Genomic DNA, 18,246 nt, shown 5'->3' with positions numbered 1-18,246 from the left:
AAGTCCTATATTTGTTAAAACACCAAGTTGGAGACAGAGGTTGTCACCATTTCCACCCAACATGCACTGGCTTGTACTCAAGAAAGCAACCTGATAGAACTAAAGAAAAAAAGATGGAAGCAAAAAGAATATTTGTACATTTATTTATAAGGAAATTATGTTTCTATAATTATTTACAACATGTAGGAAACCAGAGAATAAGTTTATACAAAGCCAGCCAGTTTGCACGGTAGTCAAAATGTGTACTTATTACAATACTTCAAACTATTACTCATGTTTCAAATGCAAACCCGCACCTCCATGTACATTGTGTCCCACCACACATTGGTGGCTTCACACATCAATGTTATCAATACAAAAGAGTAAATCTTTTGGCAACAGCTTGCCATGCTAAGAAAGGCTGTGTTGCAGTTCCCAGTCACTGTAAACAATCCACAATTTATTCAGAGGTTCTGCTTCTGTGCTTCAGTGTAATAGCAGAGCTTGCAATCAGGTCTTTGGAGACACACAAACCAGGATGCTATATTAAATAGTCATTAAACAAAACTGGTGGAATCAGGCTAGAAAATTAATGACACCAACATAACAAGTAGTATCACATAGACCAGCTGAAGAAGGTAAGTGTGAACACACCACTGACATACCAAATATGTCCAAGTATTAATAACAAATCAGATCCATCCAAAATAGAAAATTGTGAGGAAAAAACCCTACAACCCCCGCCTTCCAAGAAATTTGCCACGAACCAAAAGTTGTTTTGAGTTACTGAAATTGCATTTTGGAATTAAAGGGGGGGACACCATACATGGGATATGCTTAAAGTAAATAAAATTAGGAATTTAAGGAAACATGATCTTAAAATTAAGTGTGTAATGCACAGATGTTGCTTTCTCCAGTGAAAGTCCAAACACCAAGGACATCTTTTGTCACCAGACTCAAAACACATTGACAGAAGGAAAATTACTTAAAATACAAATGCAAAATTTGTATTGAAGTCAACCTGGCCGGCTATCTCCATTTCTGAAACTATACAGGATACATAGCAAATGCAGGGGAAGAGACCTACTTCCCTGTTCTCGTTCTGCGAGCACATTCCCTCACTGTATAAAAAGTCCGTGCTGCACCAAGTTTGTGATTTCAAATAACTTTTCATAGATGACAAATTCACAGCAGAAATATGGATTGTAAAAATATAATAGAACCCCTTTCCAAAGGGAATAGTGCACCTTTAGCAGTTTCTGCAAAGGTAAAAACAATGTACATTTGCAAAGTTCCTTTTGTAATATACATGCATTATTGCTAGAGAAAAAAGGTGTAACTGAGGATACAAAACTGTTCTGTAGCTTCTATGGTGCCATCCAAAATGGCATCTGTTGTTTAGCTCGTTGTTGTGAGGAAGGATACTGGTATCCCAAACTCCATCCCTGCGAAAAATTACTTGCATTTTTATGGCCACCATGTTCCTCTTCTTCATCAGATGAATCTCCAGTATAAGACACTAATCCAAACCCCTTCTCAGCAGTTTTCATCTTCTTAGCTGAATGATCTAAAGGGAAAGAAAAAAACATCTCCCCGCCCCAGAGAAGGAAAAAAAGATAAAAATACCCCAGACAAGTTAATTAATAAAAAGAGATGTTAATTATAAATCGTTAGTTGGACACCATTTTGAGGTCACAGGGTCAATGGTCACCCAAGGTTGGCGGTCACACGAAATAGCAGCAGCAACGGCATATGTGATCCATCAGAACCATGTAAGAAAGCAGAGAAAGAAAAAAAGAAACACAAAAAGAAAAAAAAAAAAAAGGTCAAGTTAGCAAATGAGTTAAAGTGACTCAATTTCACCGTTAAGAGATAAATATGTAAAGAAAAGTCCAAATTTAATCATAAGAGGTCAAATATAATGGCAAACTCTGTCACCAATACCGGAGAAAAACTGAGGTTAAGCTAATATACTGTCTCTGCGGCTCTTGGATACACGAAAATGTGCAACTTGCAAGGGCATGAACAAGTACAAGAATTTAAATGTTTTCTCAAGTCGCAAATATTTGATGCTACTGAACTGTATGAAAAGATGGAATCCAATGATATCTATCAGTTGTGTACCACTTAGGGAGAAGGTCTTCTAGATACATGGCTTACATTAACAACTAGCCTAATGTACAGAACTACACAATTTAAACCTGATGCAATATAAAACTCTGATATATAAGTGTGCTATACAGCAATTCTTATGGAGCTGTGAGTGGGCTGATTATCAAAATTAAAAAATAAAAACAGAGACCTTCTTCTTTCTTTCAAAAAATGGAGTTAAACATATTACTGGGGCTTTTCTATCACTCAAAAATTCATGCATTGACTGTTCAAATCAAGAAATGCATGGGTTTAAAGCCTACGGAACATGACCATCCTCTCACTTAAAGCTGCAATCCAAAGGACAGCCCAGAATTGTTTGGACAATTCAGTATTTGCCAAAGTCAACATCAGATTGTACATTGCAAGTTTAAACTTGCTTTTGCATATACATTTATTTGGTTTATTATGCTCACCGTGGTTGCCCAATAAGGACCCCGATCCATTTCTTTCTTCGGATTCTGTTTTCATTCCGGTCACTGGAAAGGCTGGTGGAGGCATCAACTGCCTGTATTAATAAAAATATTATTAAATTAAATAATATAGTATTTTTAAATTTATTGACTAAGCAACATAAAGTAGTGGGATAGGGATTTAAAGGAGAAAGAGAAGGTGTAAAATTAGACAACATGAGATTGGAGTAAATTCTAACATCTTGCTAAAGATCTACCAGAAAGGGTTTATCTACACAGCACCCTAAACTCGAAATTGCGTCTCTTATTTCAACTGTACATTCCTTAAGCCTCGTGCAATGAGAGTTACACAGATGCCAAAATAGCACACCCATTATTTGAAATAATGGGTATATTTAAAAGAAGCGGTGTTGCTATTTCAGGATACTGGAGGTATCCCGAAATAGCCCCACAGTCTAGACGTACCCAACAGTTTAACACTGTCTTATGAATTCCCATCAAGTAGATTTGAGTTTAAAACTTTACCAATAGTCATGACCTCAATAAGATTTAGAAAATTTCGCAACTCTTTTAATAGGCGATTCCTTATTTGAATTAAAAAAAAAATTGCTGCGCTTTCATATTTACTAAACAACTCAGTGAGAAGCCTACATAATTTGTGAGAGTTTCAGAAGGCTGACAAGAGAAAAGGTAAAGGTGTGCAGGGAATGGGAACCAAAAATCTTCTTTAGATTAAAAGAACATTTTCAATCCCTTACAACCTTTCTGATTAGCTTTTGTGGCCCGTGTGAGGATCAGAGCCCTCCAGTTGAAAAACTTTGTTTTAGAAGTTCAGCTTTTCTTTAGAATTAACATATGACTAAATCTAATCATACTTTAGTTAAACACAACATTTACCTGTCCCTCTCTCTCTCCTTTCCTGAGGAACTTGCGGGCTTCGATCCTGCCTCATCGATTTCACTCTGACTGGAGAAGCCTGTACCTAAATTAGTCATATGAATGGGTCCATGCTATGAGCAGAAAAACACATGGCATTAGCAAATCTACAACTATGATATAAGTTACAACTCCTTAATGAAAATGTCAGGAAGCCCAACCTTTCGAAGTATATTGCCAACTATAGACTGGGGTTAATATTTTCAATTTTCTGGGTCTAATATTCACGATTGCACTATACGTAAGATAAAAGATCAAGAAATATTTATTGCTCTCTAGCATAGTTATTAAAAATGCTTTTCCCTAATGAATCCTGAACAAGGTAACTTTTGTTTATAAACACCTATGAACTGTCACAAAGACTTTTGTATAGCATCCATAACCACAGTATCTAAGGCCCAGATTTTTAAAGATATTCCAACTCTTAAGTGTTTTAATCCCTTTGGAAAATGAAATGTAGGCTCCCAAACCAAGTTAGACATTGCTATGCTGAGCATGGCAATGCATAAATATTTTTAAAAATATGGGCCCAATGGCTGAGGCAGAAGAGGCCTTACATCATATCTAGCCTATCTTCACCATAATGTGCGATTGTATGACCATTAAAACGGTCAGACAACTATCTACTTCCTTTATAGGCTAGAACAGAATGCTATAATGAAACACCAATGTTCACCTTGCATCCATTTGTGGGTGCAAAGATACCTGCCATTGGAGATTCTGATCCTGAATAGCTTTTTAAAGGATTTTAAATGCAAGTTTGGTTAAATTTTACCAAGGGCAATTTGGATTCAGAAAAATACTTCAGGTATGAGAAGGCACTTTTCCATGGTGGAAACTTCTCTTAACACACAGAAATGTCTGGGTAGAAGCTGTAAATTATATTATATCTTTATGAAATTAAATATGGCTGTTTGTATGGGATACAATCTCTCTCTCATAACTATGTCTCATGTGATCTCAAATAAAAGAAAACCTAAGTCTTGTCTTACTGTAATCTTCCTAACCACTAAAACTGCCAGAAACCTGAATAGAAGACTCTGGAAGCAAACAATACACTTTGTCTCACAAAAAAAAGCAACACGGCTTTTCATTATGGAAGACCAAAAAGGAAAGAAATTTTTTACCCGAAAGAAATGGGAGGCGCTAGATACACCATTTGCATCTGGTCAAAAGTGTGAAATCTCATCTTCATCGCTCACAATTAAATTTAAAATTCTATTTAAAAGTTCACTAGCATCTCCTAAAGGTGTTGGATGACTGTCATGAAACAACTCAAACTACTTTAAGAATGATTAATTTACAGCAAAGTTTCTTGGTAGGGAAGAGAACTGGGGGCAGGTACTAAAATTGCTTATTTTATTCCACCTGGTATCCCAGCAGTCCTGACTCTCTCTCATCTGGTAGCTCCTCAGTGAAGCGTCTCTTTTGGCCCTGGCCCTGGGGCTGGGGTTGGACTTGTGGTGGTGTAGCAGTTGGCAAGGCTGTTTTTACCGGGGCAGAAGGAAGAAAAGGGCCACTCAGTGGACTCTAGTGACACAAAATAAAAAAAATAGCATGTAAAAATCTGTAACAGTTTAAACGGATTAAAGTTTACATAATGAAATAAAATACACTTCACTGAGTGCGAGTGCTAAAAAGGCAAATAATTTAAAAATTGTATTAGCGAGTTTAAATACCCATTAAGCAGCAAAGTTGTGGAATGCTGTCTTAAAGTGATTGCTATTTATAGCTATTCAAACTAGGTATGTATCAGTGTACACCAGGGGTGGGCAATAATTTTTGTAGCGGGGGGCCACTTCACCAATGTTGGTAGTGGTTGCAGGCCAGCCCTAGAAGGGGCTGAGGCTTAGGCGGAAGTGGCAGCTCCCTGTAGGTAACATGCGGGTGGGAGTGGAGATTTCGCGTGCTCCCCTGTGGGAGACCATGGGAGGTTCCTCCCCACCCTACCCTGCCTGGGACACATGGTGCCCAGAGGGAACCACCAGCCCTTCTGAACAGCTGCTGTCTCAATTGGCCTGGGGCGCGGCAGGGCAGCCCAGATCAAACTGCTTGGTGGACTGTATCTTGCCCACCCTGGTGTACATGTTTAAACGGTTAATTGATGAGCCTGGGCTCATCGGTTAACTTTCACGATTACACACAAGATTCCCCCACCCTGTGCTTCTGCCGCTTCTGATAGAGGCAACAGTGTGGGAGGCAGGTGGGAAGCCAGCTTTTAAGCCAGATCCTCACACGTATCTGCTTACGGCGCTGCCTCACCCCTCTCCCTTCATGTGTAAATGTAAAACCACTGAAAATTCCAGTGGTTACACATTTACCAAAAAAACCTCCCCACAGTCTAACATGCGTAAGTCAAACTTGCTCTACTAGTGTAACTGTAGTGCAGTTTATGATAATGCCCGTGGCAATTAAAATTACTTTTAACATTAACACAGATAAAAGGAATTCAACTAATGGATACACGTTATAAATGGAGTTGTCATCTCTTACTTAGGTGATTGTAGCAGTACCTGACTTGAAGAGATCCAATAAAATAGCAGAAGTATTATACAAGCATATCTAAAAGAAGCAGTTTTGAGTCTGATTTCTGTTAGCAGACGCAGAAACTTGTTAGCTGAGAACTCTAGGCCAAGTTACCCATCCCTTTCCTTACCTGGCCAGTGCTAGCTGGAGGTTGCACTTGTGAAATTGGATACTGTGTGGGCACAGGTGGTACTCCAGGGGGTATTGTTAACACTCCGGGTGCCAGTGGCACTGCTGGTGGTACAATGCCTGGTACTCCATACGGAGGTTGAACTGGCTGCTGAGGAGGAGGAACAGGGTAGCCAGACTGGTAACCATTGGCTGGGTAGTATGATGGCTGAGGAGGTAGACTATTTATAGCAGCAGGTTGTGTGAAACCTGGTGGAAGAGAAAAAAAAATAAAAGCCATTACTTCTAAACCAGCTGCAGAATCTACAAAAATCCATTTCACTGACAAGGAAAGGTAAAGGAGGGGAACGAGGTGGGCGGGGGGAGGTGTTCACTGAAGATTAATGAGGGGAAAGATTTTCAGATTTTCGGCAGTATTTGGCAGGGGACTGGACTTGATGACCTTTCAAGGTCCCTTCCAAGTCTAGTACTCTATGATTCTATGAAAATTAACATGGAAAAACCAGACTGTTGCCCAATACCATTGGACTGATACAGATGTAAGTGTAAATATTACTCACAGAAACAATGTAACTTACAAACTACAAAGATGTTAACACATACCTGCTAAAGGTACTGCAGTGGTTATTTGATTCACAAATCGGGAGTATTCAGCATGAACCTTTAAAGGATATGACTAGATTAGCAAATAAATGTATACCACAAATGCTGTCAGATTAGCTACTTTGCAGGAAGAATGTTTCTTATTACATAATGTGGCCCTGGCTCTACCAAAAGCAGAGTAACGTTAATGATCCGAGCAATAAAGGGAAAAGGACAAAGCTAAGTCACCAGCATGGTGTTAGTATGACAGATTTTGATCAGATATGTATTGTTGGAGTCATTAATGTTTTATCTAAACTGTCTCAAGTATCCATAGAAATGCATTTTAGAATGTCCAAACGACCATGAGGAGCCCATATTTAAGCTCTGATAGAACAAGGAAGAATTTGGCACATGAGATTGAACTACTATATCCTAACAACACAACAGAGGAAGAAGTAAGGGATGGATTCTACATACATCTGAATCTGAGCAAGATATCAGTTAGCATTGAAAAAATTGTTACATTGCAACCAACTGTTTCTCTGTAGGAGCACAAGCACAATAAGAAACAGTAGGGCCTCTGTAGGTGGCACACACCCTGATTAATTTAGTTTTCTGCGGCTGCTCAAGTTGTTTGCATATATTCAAGTCCTTACTGCAAGTCTGTTCTGAAAATAGTATCACCCCCAGGGGTGTGTGCAGGAATTTAAATAGATCCCTTTTTCAGGGGAAGGTAGTAGTGCCGGATACAGAACTCCTGTGGCAGGGGAGTAGGAGAGCAAACTCCTCCGCAGAACTTCTGCTCCTGGGCTGCAGTGCTAAGAGCAAGGCAGCTCCTCTTCCCCAGGGCTGCAGTGGAGAGCACATGGGGCAGGCGGACTTCCGTTCTTTGGCAGGGCTGCAGTGGGGAGAGGAGAGCTCTCGTGCTCTCCTTGCTGCACCCTAGGAGCAGGAGTTCTGCATCTCTTGCAGATTACTGGGTGGGGGTGTGCTGGGCTCCAGCTCCCCCACCCCTCCACATGCTGCTGTTCAAAGCCAGTTGTTTCCTAGAAATATACCACCAGCAACATGCCAAAGCTTATGAAAACTTTTGCTAAGAGCATAATGGAAGCAATACATACAACTGAGGCACAGCACAGCTAAAATGGACTCTTGAAATCTCATGTTTGTGAATAGATTACCATGAAAAGTCACTTACTGTTTGCAGTAGATTTTCACACAGTTTTTTGGCAGCTGCCAGACCTTCTGGTTTTGGATGACTGAAAAAAAAAAAAAAAAAAAAAAAAAAAAAAAAAAAAAAAGAGTCAGGAACATAAAGTGCATTAGCAGTCTTGCTCTTTTATGAATTTTATAACTAGACTTGGGTGCTTCTTCCTTTTTATTTCCCTCCCTTAGTAGCACAGTACCAGGTCTTTTCTCCTTTCCCCTCATGCAGGTGATCAACTGCCCTATCTACTCAACACTCTACATTCTTCCTGTCCATCAAGTGTTTTGTTCAGTAACTATTAGAAGATGCTTAGAATCTACAGACAGAGCAGTGTTTTATGAAAGATTTAAATAGGTGCGTAATATCTCTTTCCAAACAAGTCCAACCAGAACTATGCTGTACCATGTTCTTGTGCAACGCAGGAAAGATTAAACTGTTTCATTCAAGTTTCCTCAGCTGTCAGATGAAGATGCTATACTTTCAGCATCACCTGAAATAACATCCACAATAACTATAATTGCACGGATTCTTAAAATTACCATACCTTATATAGATATACATAGGTTCAAAGGCTTCTCTCCCGGACGCTGGTTCTATGCAGCCCGAGCCCTTCCCACGAAGAAAGACCTTGGCACCAGTCTCAATTTGAATGTGTTGTAAGTAGGAGCATCCAGGCCCTTCCACCTTTTCCTTCACATTAAACGTAGGTACAGCATGTTCCAGACCAACAAACAATTTGTCCTGCACGTAATGCATCTGCAGACATAACAGGAAACATCTAAACATTTCACATACAATGTTTACAACTCATTTGCAAAAGTTAACTATTCTCCTTCTGGAGGAGGAAGTTTAAATGTTGGATGGTACAGTCAGTCCTCTGCTCGTCTGTAAGTAAGACTGCTCTCTCCATTGCTTTTCTCTAGGAGGGTGGTATCAGCAGAGCCCCGCTTCACAGACTCCACCTTCTTAGTCCTCCAGTTATCACAGTGAATAAGATTTTAAAAAGACAAATATATAAATGGGTAAATCTTCCAATAGGAGCTTAAAATGCTGTAAAAAGCACAGGTCTGCATTACATACCCCTGACTGGAATGGAGGCTTCTGGCCAACAGCGGGAGACAGCTGGGCAATAGGAGCTGGCTGGTGGTAAACGGTAACTGTAGCTCCATTGAAAGTTGGACTGGAACCAGTGGCAGCTTTCACTACTCCATTAGTAATTATTTCTTTAATTCGATTTACAGCTCCTGTTTGGTAGAACATAACGCCACTTTCAGGAAAAGCATGCTAGCAAATGGATCTCTTTGGTTTCTTCATGTTTTAAAGCCTTTCCTTTCATTGGACTATCCTAGCCAGAAACCAGCTCTTGCTGTAAACAATATTTAAGTTCCTGGTTTGCCTGATCTTAATGCCCCGTTATTAGTGAAAGCTGTGTGATCTAGCATTTTAAGGCATACTCATAGAATAACTATGCTTGATATGGAGCAAGATGGTGTCCAGATGAAATCCAGCAAATTTAGAGGAACAAAGGCAGCTTTACCCAATCTTTGCAACAGTTGAATTCAGTCCTGGCCATGGATTGGCATGGACCACAAATGCTGTTCTAATCTACAGCTGTTACAGCTCACAACTACCTAAGGAGGAGCTCCACAGTCCCCAATATCCCCACTAGTGATCCAGCAATATTTCAGCATCTCAGTATGATGGGGTCTGCAAAGAACAGGATGTGGTGACCTATGCTGCCCCTGTGCCAAAAGAATTCCCAGCCTGGAACCCCACAGGGGTCCTAGACCAGAAGTCGGGTCCCTGTGTCAGACTGCAAGTGGAAACAAGAGATTTCCTTCCCCTACTAAAGTTTAGAATGATCTATGCAGTTGGGCGGTCTGCATTATTAGCAGTCATTTAAAATATTTTATGTAAAAATTACATAATTGACATTTGTCTCCATTGGCAAATCTGCACATCACAGGCAAGGATGCAAACTGGTTTACCCAGTTGGGGGTGGGCATACGAGTGATGCAAGGAGATAAACTGGGAAGGTGAACTGACAAGAAGAGCAGATGGGAAGCTGAACGATTTCATTTATTCCTTTGCTTTTTTAAAAAGGGGCCTTGGTGCACTAAGCAGCCTCGCCTCTCTAATTCAAAACTCACCTTTTGTAATGATAACACTAAGGGCTGGTCTGCACTGGGAGCTTACACTGGCAAAAGTGTGTCTCAAGGGGGTGACAAACCTGCATCTCTGAGAGATACAGCTATGCTCACCTATCGCCCAGTATAGACAGCGCTTGGAGGAGGTAGGTCAGCTACCGCCTCAGGGAGCTGGATTACCTTTACCAGTGGGAGAACCCCTCCTGTTGGCATAGGCAGCATCTACACTGGTGCAGTAGCAGTATTGTAGCTGTGCCACTGTTGTGGCTTAAATGTAGGCGTGTATTCTTAGATTTGAATATACATGATCAGAGAGAGGGCCTCTCCATCTCCTCCTTGCCATTCCAGTTCTCTTTAGATCTCATCTGGGCACAGATGACAGTTTATTCCTTTTGACAGTGGGGCTACACCTGAACTCAGCAAGTCACACCTTGTGGTCCATCAAAGCCTTAGTTTGATAACTTGTAGGATGCAAATGGAAGACATTTCTGACTTTTCAACCAACAAGGGATTTATCTTTACCGCGTCCCAGATAATTTACAGTTTGTAATAAAATATATAGATCAAATTTATTAAAAACCAAGACACAAAACTATATATTACTTACTGTCAACTAGTTCCCGTGTCTGTCCCTGGACATGGAGATATAAAGGCCGATCCCTATTAAATGGGAACCAAAACATTCTATTAATGTACTGACATTGCTATCCAGTGATGAATTCATCCCAATTCCATTATGTTTTTGATAATGCTACATACTTTTCCTTAATAAATATAAGATCAATGACCCCTGCTGAACTCTGAGAGAAAGTGTAAATAACTAAATATTTCTTAACTATGTATTTTCCTTTTAATTTCATGACCCTTGATATGCAAAGTGATACAGTCTACATAAATTCAGAAGTTCCTTATTTGAATGAATGACCACTCCCTAGATTATTAAAACCAGGTCTTGAAAAATTTACATTACATTTACATTACATTACATTTACTCTTTGGATTTCACACATCTGGTTCAATTGCCCAAGCATTGTCAGTTTCACCATCATGTAAGAGCCCCAATCATGGGCCTTAATGTGCGAGAAGCCGCACAAACACAGCTAGATATGCAATCAGTATTTCAACCTGATGATGATTAACCTATTAAAAATCTCCATAATTACCACACCACCAACTTACCCTTCTACATAATAGGGAGTCTTTGAGGCTAACTAAGTACATCCATATAAGTATTCAACCGTGATGCCAAATAAGTTAAAAGAACTACAAACCCAGGTCCCACTTTTGCTTTCTCCTCCACAGTCATGAACCTCCCTCGAGTAGAGACAGCGGCTCCACTCAAACGACTTATCTGTAGACATGAAAACAAAAATCTGTCCTGCATAAGAATTTACTTCAGTCATAGGATGACTGTCAAATATGTGAAGCTCAGTTACAAAGACATGGAAAATAGCAGAAAACTCATCACAGACTTTTATTAATTGCGGTAATTTGGAAAGCCAGAAAAGAGCTGCATTTAAAAAAATTTGCTGGAATACTATAAACACTCAAGTATGAACTCTGGTCATCTGAAGACGTGGGATGTGCCCTCAAAAGCTCATGATACCATCTACATGTTTTATTAGTCTATAAAGTGCTACCAGACCATTTGTTGTTTTTTTCACTGAAGTATTGTTATGCCTGCTATTTTTTGTTTTTGTTTTAATAACCTGACATTTTGCTGCAACTAGTTTAAAGTCATTAATGCATGGAGCTGATAGGGGAGCCCTGAGTGGCTGACAAAATTATGGTGTACACTCAAATATTGCAGGATCCACAATTTTGCAAATTTAATTAGGGTCTTAGTAATGAAATAAGTGGTAACTAAAATGGGGACCAGATCATCAGCAAAAATTAAACTGATCAAACTTCAGGTCACCTTTAATTATACAATAACATTATACTGAAAGAACATATTTAAACCCAAAAAGGGGGATTTTGTTTGTTTGTGATACCATATTACAGGTTTCTTTAAATTAAAAAAAAAAAAGGACTACAAATCTTCTGGTTTAGCAAGACACTTCTTTCATTAGTAGTTTATTTCGCTTTGTTTAACACCTTCATTTGAAACATCTGATACTGGTTACAGCCAAAATCTAGAATAGATGGACCAGTAGTCTGATCCAGTACGGCAATTCCTATATTCCTTCAAAGACTGCACAGACATGTTGCCTCTATAGGCAAGAGAAGGAAAGGTCAGGAAAAAAAAAATCAATGCATTTACAAATGTTCCAGCTATGTGAGTAATCAAAGTCATACCCAACATAAATAAGACCATGTGGAACAGATGGCACTTCTATTTTAACTAGGGATGTTAACAATCGTGTATTTGTGTAACAGTGTAACCGTCCCCCATCATGCTACTGCCTCTGTATCAGAGGCAACAGCACCGGGAGGGGAGGAACAGGCAGCTCTGCAGGAGCCAGTACACACTGGGAACCAGCTTAAAAGTTGGCAGACATGAAAAGCTGGCTCCCACCTGCCCCAAGCCACACGCTGCTGCCTCTATTAGAGGCAGCAGTGCAGGGGGCATGCAGCTCCACAGGGGACAGTGCTCATGAGGAGCTGGCTTTTAATCCAGCTCCCCCCAGCACCAGCTCTTATATAGAGGCATCAAGGGGGGAGAGTGTGTGTATTTGTTAGGATTAACCAATAAACCTGGGCTTATCTGTTAATTGTGTAAATGATTACATGCTAACATCCCAAATTTTAACACCATAAGCAAGACTGAGTTCATTGGTCCCTAGGAAATACAAGATCTAATGCAGTTGTTCACCTCTAACAACATGAATCCTCAAATTGGAATATTAAAGCTAACTCGAGGGAGAGCTGAATATTGTTCTAGTCATAAGCTCTACCATGGCTCAGCATATCATCTCTATGTAAATTATTTTGAATATTTTCACAAGCAGTCACATATTTCACTATTATATTGCATAGTTTCACATTCAGAATCTAATCACTATGGCCAGTAAATTACAAAGTGATTACTGCCCCTTACTCTCTCCCTATCCACAAGCCAAACACTTTTGCTAGGAATCTGCCCGGCAGTGATGACCATGAATCTTTTTAAACTTTAAAAACAGTTGAAAATCTAAGACTTAGACACCACTTCTTCACGCACCTCATCCTGAGTTTGTCCTCTTGTCAACAGGTTTCTGCATGTGAGGGGTACGTCATTGATTTCCACTTCTGCTACTACCAGGTCATCTTTACTTTTGCTTGTAGCTGGACCTTTCCCTGGGGCCTGTAGCTTCAACAGATCATTACAAAACTGATACAGGGCAATACTTATTTGTACTCTATAATAGGACAAATTGAGCAGAATGGTCCCTTAACACAAGTAACTATTTTACCTTTCTATATCCCCTCTCGATCCCTGAACTCATTTGCTTTACTAACAATAAAATAAATTAACTATATCTAGTATTCATTACTTACCTACCTCTTCACATATTCAAATACTCAGTATAAATACCATCTGATTAATCCTTCACAACACTTATCTGGGATGGCTGTTATTTTCATTTTACAGAGAAATTCAGAAAGGAAGGTCTTGGTGGCAAAGGAACTGGATTCCTTTGAGACTTTGGACAAGATATAATTTCTATTTGCTTCAATTCACTGAATACATGGCTAACTTTAACCATGTGAGCAGAGTGGGCTTAAAAAATTACTTATTAAAGCTTAAAGTCATCCCGGAAGAGGATGAATTGTGTTGTTGTTTTTATAGGATTGAAGAATTAATATGCATAAAGTATTTTGAAGAGGCTATATGTTCAAAACAACATTAAATGAAGCTATATTTTCTTCCTTAGAATTGTAGAACTAATTTTCCCATAACTGCAGCACCTCAGTTTCTAATGCTTTCTGAATACAAAGTTGGACACTTCTATTGAATCTTCTCATCAGAGCTTCCTGTTCAATATTATTTTTTCATAATATTTAAACCCCTTTACATTTATAAAAAACACATACTGTTTTTGAATATGTCAGAAATCATGTGAAATCTTTTGCATTTCACTGGGCTCGACTTCATCCTCAGCCCCTCAACACTTGGCCCACCTAGTTGCAAAGTACAGCCATTGTACGACTGCTGACATAAAAAGAGGTAGCTGTCACCACTGCCCCTCCCTCACCTTGTCTGTTGTGTTTGCTGTGGGTTTCAGTTTTCCTTTAGCCATGAGCATTGCATTGATTTTTGCAGCCACCGCAGCAGCTGCATCCAAAGCCCCAGAGGGGGCCGCAGAGCTCTCGGAACCTGCCACAGCAGAGACGCCATCAGCGCTGCTTGGGAAGGGGCGGCCTGGCATTGGGGATGTACCAGGGAGAATGAAAACAGCAGGAGATGGACCAGGCTGGTCCCATTTACTGCGGCGCCTGAGGAACAAAACATGGTCAACCCAAAGCCCCCACTAGCCCAAATCTTCAAAGCCACCCCCAGCCTGCAGTGCCCAGACCCCCCCGACTGCCTCCAACACCCCCAGCCTGCAGTGCCCAGACCCCCCCGACTGCCTCCAACACCCCCAGCCTGCAGTGCCCAGACCCCCCCGACTGCCTCCAACACCCCCAGCCTGCAGTGCCCAGACCCCCCCGACTGCCTCCAACACCCCCAGCCTGCAGTGCCCAGACCCCCCCGACTGCCTCCAACACCCCCAGCCTGCAGTGCCAGACCCCCCCGACCGCCTCCAACACCCCCAGCCTGCAGTGCCCAGTCCCCCCCGACTGCCTCCAACACCCCCAGCCTGCAGTGCCCAGACCCCCCCGACCGCCTCCAACACCCCCAGCCTGCAGTGCCAGACCCCCCCGACCGCCTCCAACACCCCCAGCCTGCAGTGCCCAGACCCCCCCGACTGCCTCCAACACCCCCAGCCTGCAGTGCCCAGACCCCCCCGACTGCCTCCAACACCCCCAGCCTGCAGTGCCCAGACCCCCCCGACTGCCTCCAACACCCCCAGCCTGCAGTGCCCAGACCCCCCCGACAGCCTCCAACACCCCCAGCCTGCAGTGCCCAGACCCCCCCGACAGCCTCCAACACCCCCAGCCTGCAGTGCCCAGTCCCCCCCGACAGCCTCCAACACCCCCAGCCTGCAGTGCCCAGACCCCCCCGACAGCCTCCAACACCCCCAGCCTGCAGTGCCCAGACCCCCCCGACTGCCTCCAACACCCCCAGCCTGCAGTGCCCAGACCCCCCCGACAGCCTCCAACACCCCCAGCCTGCAGTGCCCAGACCCCCCCGACTGCCTCCAACACCCCCAGCCTGCAGTGCCCAGACCCCCCCGACTGCCTCCAACACCCCCAGCCTGCAGTGCCCAGACCCCCCCGACTGCCTCCAACACCCCCAGCCTGCAGTGCCCAGACCCCCCCGACTGCCTCCAACACCCCCAGCCTGCAGTGCCCAGACCCCCCCGACTGCCTCTAACACCCCCAGCCTGCAGTGCCAGACCCCCCCGACTGCCTCCAACACCCCCAGCCTGCAGTGCCAGACCCCCCCGACTGCCTCCAACACCCCCAGCCTGCAGTGCCCAGACCCCCCCGACAGCCTCCAACACCCCCAGCCTGCAGTGCCCAGACCCCCCCGACTGCCTCCAACACCCCCAGCCTGCAGTGCCAGACCCCCCCGACTGCCTCCAACACCCCCAGCCTGCAGTGCCCAGACCCCCCCGACTGCCTCCAACACCCCCAGCCTGCAGCACCCGGCCCCAACTGCTTCCAACCGCCCCCCACCCCCAGGAACCAGCCCCCTATTGCCTCGACCCCCCACTGCTTCCAGCACCCCACCAACCGCCAGCGCCGAGCCCCCGCAGCCCCACCCTCCTACGACTCCCACCCTCCGACCAGAGCCGGTCTCTCGGGTCCCGCCTCACCCGCCTGCGGCCCCGGAGTCCCGCTGGCCTGCGCTCCCCGCTGACATGGCTCCGACCCGGCTCGGCCACCAGCGCTCCACACCCTTCGTCATTTCCGCCAGCCCCGAGCCAACTGACGCCCTTCCGGCCGTCGTCATAGTGACCGCAAGGTGCCGACGACTTCCGGTGCCCGATTCCGCAGGAGCTCTGCCCCAGACGGACCCGCTAGCACGGCAGCTTCCGCTCACAGGCCCCAAGGGGACGTGGCTGGTGGCCGTTCCGCTCCCCGCTGTGCTGCCAGTAGAGCGGGTGACCGGCGTACTGAGGCACTTCCGGTCACGGTTCCCGGCAGGACGCGATGGGTTGACGGACCGCTCCTTGTCGCGCGGGTTTACCTAGGCACTTCCGGTCGCGGTCCTCGGGTGACTTAGTGGCCCGCAGCCTCCCCTGGCAAACCCGCTTCCGGCCTGTCGGAGCGCGAGGGGCCGCCAGGGGCGTCACAGAGCGCGGGGCGAGCAGGGGACCGGAAGAGGATGAATTGTGCAGCGCGCGCCCGGGGGTGGGGCCAGACGGAGGAGATGGGGGGGGGGATGACAAAATGGGAAATGAAATTTAATGTGGATCTGTGTAAAGTGATGCACATTGGGAAAAATAACCCCCACTCTAGGTAGGATACTCGTGTAGCTACGACTCAAGAGAGATCCTGGAGTCCTGGTGGAGAGTTCTCTGAACCCCCCCCCCCCCCGTGTGCAGCGGCAGTCAAAAAAAGCAAATTTTTAGGCATTGTTTAAAAGAATCGAGAATAAGACAGAAAATATCTTATTGCCTCTGTATAAACCCATGGTACGCCCACTTCTTGAATACTGCATCGAGGTGTGGCCACCTCATCTCAAAAAAGCTATGTTGGCATTGGAAAAGGTTCGGAAAAGGGCAACAAAAATGATTAAACGTTTGGAACGGGTCCCATGTGACGAGAGATTAAAAAGACTGGGACTTTACAGCTTAGAAAAGAGGCGATATGAGAGAGGGCACAGATATGAGAGAGGACTATAAAATCATGACTGGTGTGGAGAAAGTGAATAAGGAAAAGTTATTTTCTAGTTCCCATAATGTAACTACTAGGGGTCACCAAATTTAGTTAATAGGTAGCAGGTTTAAAACAAGCAAAAGTATTTCTTCATGCAGCACACATGTGGAACTCCTTGCCAGAGGATGTTGTGAAGACCAGGACTTTAACAGGGTTCTAAAAAGAACTGGATAGGGTTAGGGTTAGGTGCATCAGTGCTTATTAGGCAGGATGGGCAGGAATGGTGTCCCTAGCCTCTGTCTGTCAGAGGCTGGGAATGGATGGCAGGGGATGTATCACTTTATGATTCCCTGTTCTGTTCATTCCTTCTGGGGCACCTGGCATTGACCAGTGTCAAGCTGGCAGACTGTTAATACATTTAAAAAGCAGAGGTGCAGCATCTGTGACTGGGTGCGACCACGAGGAGTAACGGTAGTTCGGATTAGAGAGCCTAATCCGAACTACCTACTCCGTGCCACGTGTAGCCGCGGGCACGGAGTCCGAACTACCGGGGCTTTAAAAATGGTGGCACCCAGCAAGATGCAAATGAAGCCCAGGATATTTAAATCCCGGGCTTCATTTGCAACTTCGGTTGCCTACATTAACCACTCTAGTTCGAACTAGGGTGGTAGTGTAGACATACCCTTAGAAGCAAGAGGAAGACCAAGGAGAGGGTAGGCCCACTGGTCAGTGAGGAGGGAGAAACAGTAACAGGAAACTTGGAAATGGCAGAGATGCTCAATGATTTATTTGTTTCAGTCTTCACCGACAAGTCTGTAGGAATGCCTAATATAGTGAATGCTAGTGGGAAGGGGGTAGGTTTAGAAGGTAAAATAAAAAAATAAGTCAAAAATCACCTAGAAAAGTTAGATGCCTGCAAGTCAGCAGGGCCTAATTAAATGCATCCTAGAATACTCAAAGAGCTGATAGAGGAGGTATCTGAGCCTCTAGCTATCATCTTTGGAAAATCATGGGAGACAGGAAAGATTCCAGAGGACTGGAAAAGGGCAAATCTAGTGCCCATCTATAAAAAGGGAAATAAGAACAACCCAGGAAACTACAGACCAGTTAGTTTCACTTCTGTGCCAGGGAAGATAATGGAGCAAATAATTAAGGAAATCATCTGTAAACACTTGGAAACTGGCAAGGTGATAGGGAACAGCCAGCATGGATTTGTAAAGAACAAATCATGTCAAACCAATCTGATGGCTTTCTTTAATAG

The 18,246-nt window shown here is 43.7% G+C and overlaps 1 protein-coding gene and 1 non-coding gene across 5 annotated transcripts; both read right to left on the bottom strand.

Annotated features, from left to right (window-relative positions):
* Positions 1-126: 126 nt before the first annotated feature.
* Positions 127-16,346, bottom strand: KHDC4 (KH domain containing 4, pre-mRNA splicing factor). 4 transcript variants are annotated; one of them, XM_075907020.1, is made up of 14 exons: positions 15,980-16,346; positions 14,252-14,492; positions 13,237-13,365; positions 11,345-11,424; positions 10,681-10,733; positions 9,007-9,170; positions 8,471-8,682; positions 7,918-7,978; positions 6,738-6,795; positions 6,136-6,383; positions 4,848-5,009; positions 3,441-3,553; positions 2,547-2,638; positions 127-1,546 (listed from the first exon to the last, which is right to left on the bottom strand). In XM_075907020.1, the coding sequence occupies exons 1-14, from the start codon at positions 16,114-16,116 to the stop codon at positions 1,347-1,349; spliced, it is 1,950 nt and encodes a 649-aa protein (XP_075763135.1). In that variant the 5' UTR covers positions 16,117-16,346; the 3' UTR covers positions 127-1,346. The 4 variants fall into 4 exon arrangements, 3 of the variants coding, with proteins under 3 accessions (XP_075763135.1, XP_075763136.1, XP_075763137.1); XM_075907021.1 differs by having other exon boundaries at positions 13,237-13,359; XR_012897398.1 differs by having other exon boundaries at positions 1,489-1,546; positions 3,441-3,525; positions 15,980-16,343.
* Positions 8,778-8,905, bottom strand: LOC112547293 (small Cajal body-specific RNA 4). Its single transcript, XR_003091026.1, has one exon.
* Positions 16,347-18,246: the final 1,900 nt, after the last annotated feature.

The sequence above is a fragment of the Pelodiscus sinensis genome, chromosome 24, assembly GCF_049634645.1.
Source record: "Pelodiscus sinensis isolate JC-2024 chromosome 24, ASM4963464v1, whole genome shotgun sequence".
Classification (NCBI taxonomy): Eukaryota; Metazoa; Chordata; order Testudines; family Trionychidae; genus Pelodiscus; species Pelodiscus sinensis.
The sequence above is the reverse complement of the archived record's forward strand: the minus strand, read 5'-3'. Positions and strand labels throughout refer to the sequence as shown.

Excerpts from the sequence above, each read along its gene's own strand:
- KHDC4 (XM_075907020.1), bottom strand. The coding sequence starts at position 16,116 with ATGACGACGGCCGGAAGGGCGTCAGTTGGCTCGGGGCTGGCGGAAATG. Across the intron at positions 10,734-11,344 it reads AAAGCAAAAGTGGGACCTGG|GGATCGGCCTTTATATCTCC; the intron begins GTTTGTAGTTCT and ends CCCATTTAATAG. Across the intron at positions 9,171-10,680 it reads GACACGGGAACTAGTTGACA|GAGCTGTAAATCGAATTAAA; the intron begins GTAAGTAATATA and ends TCTACCAAACAG.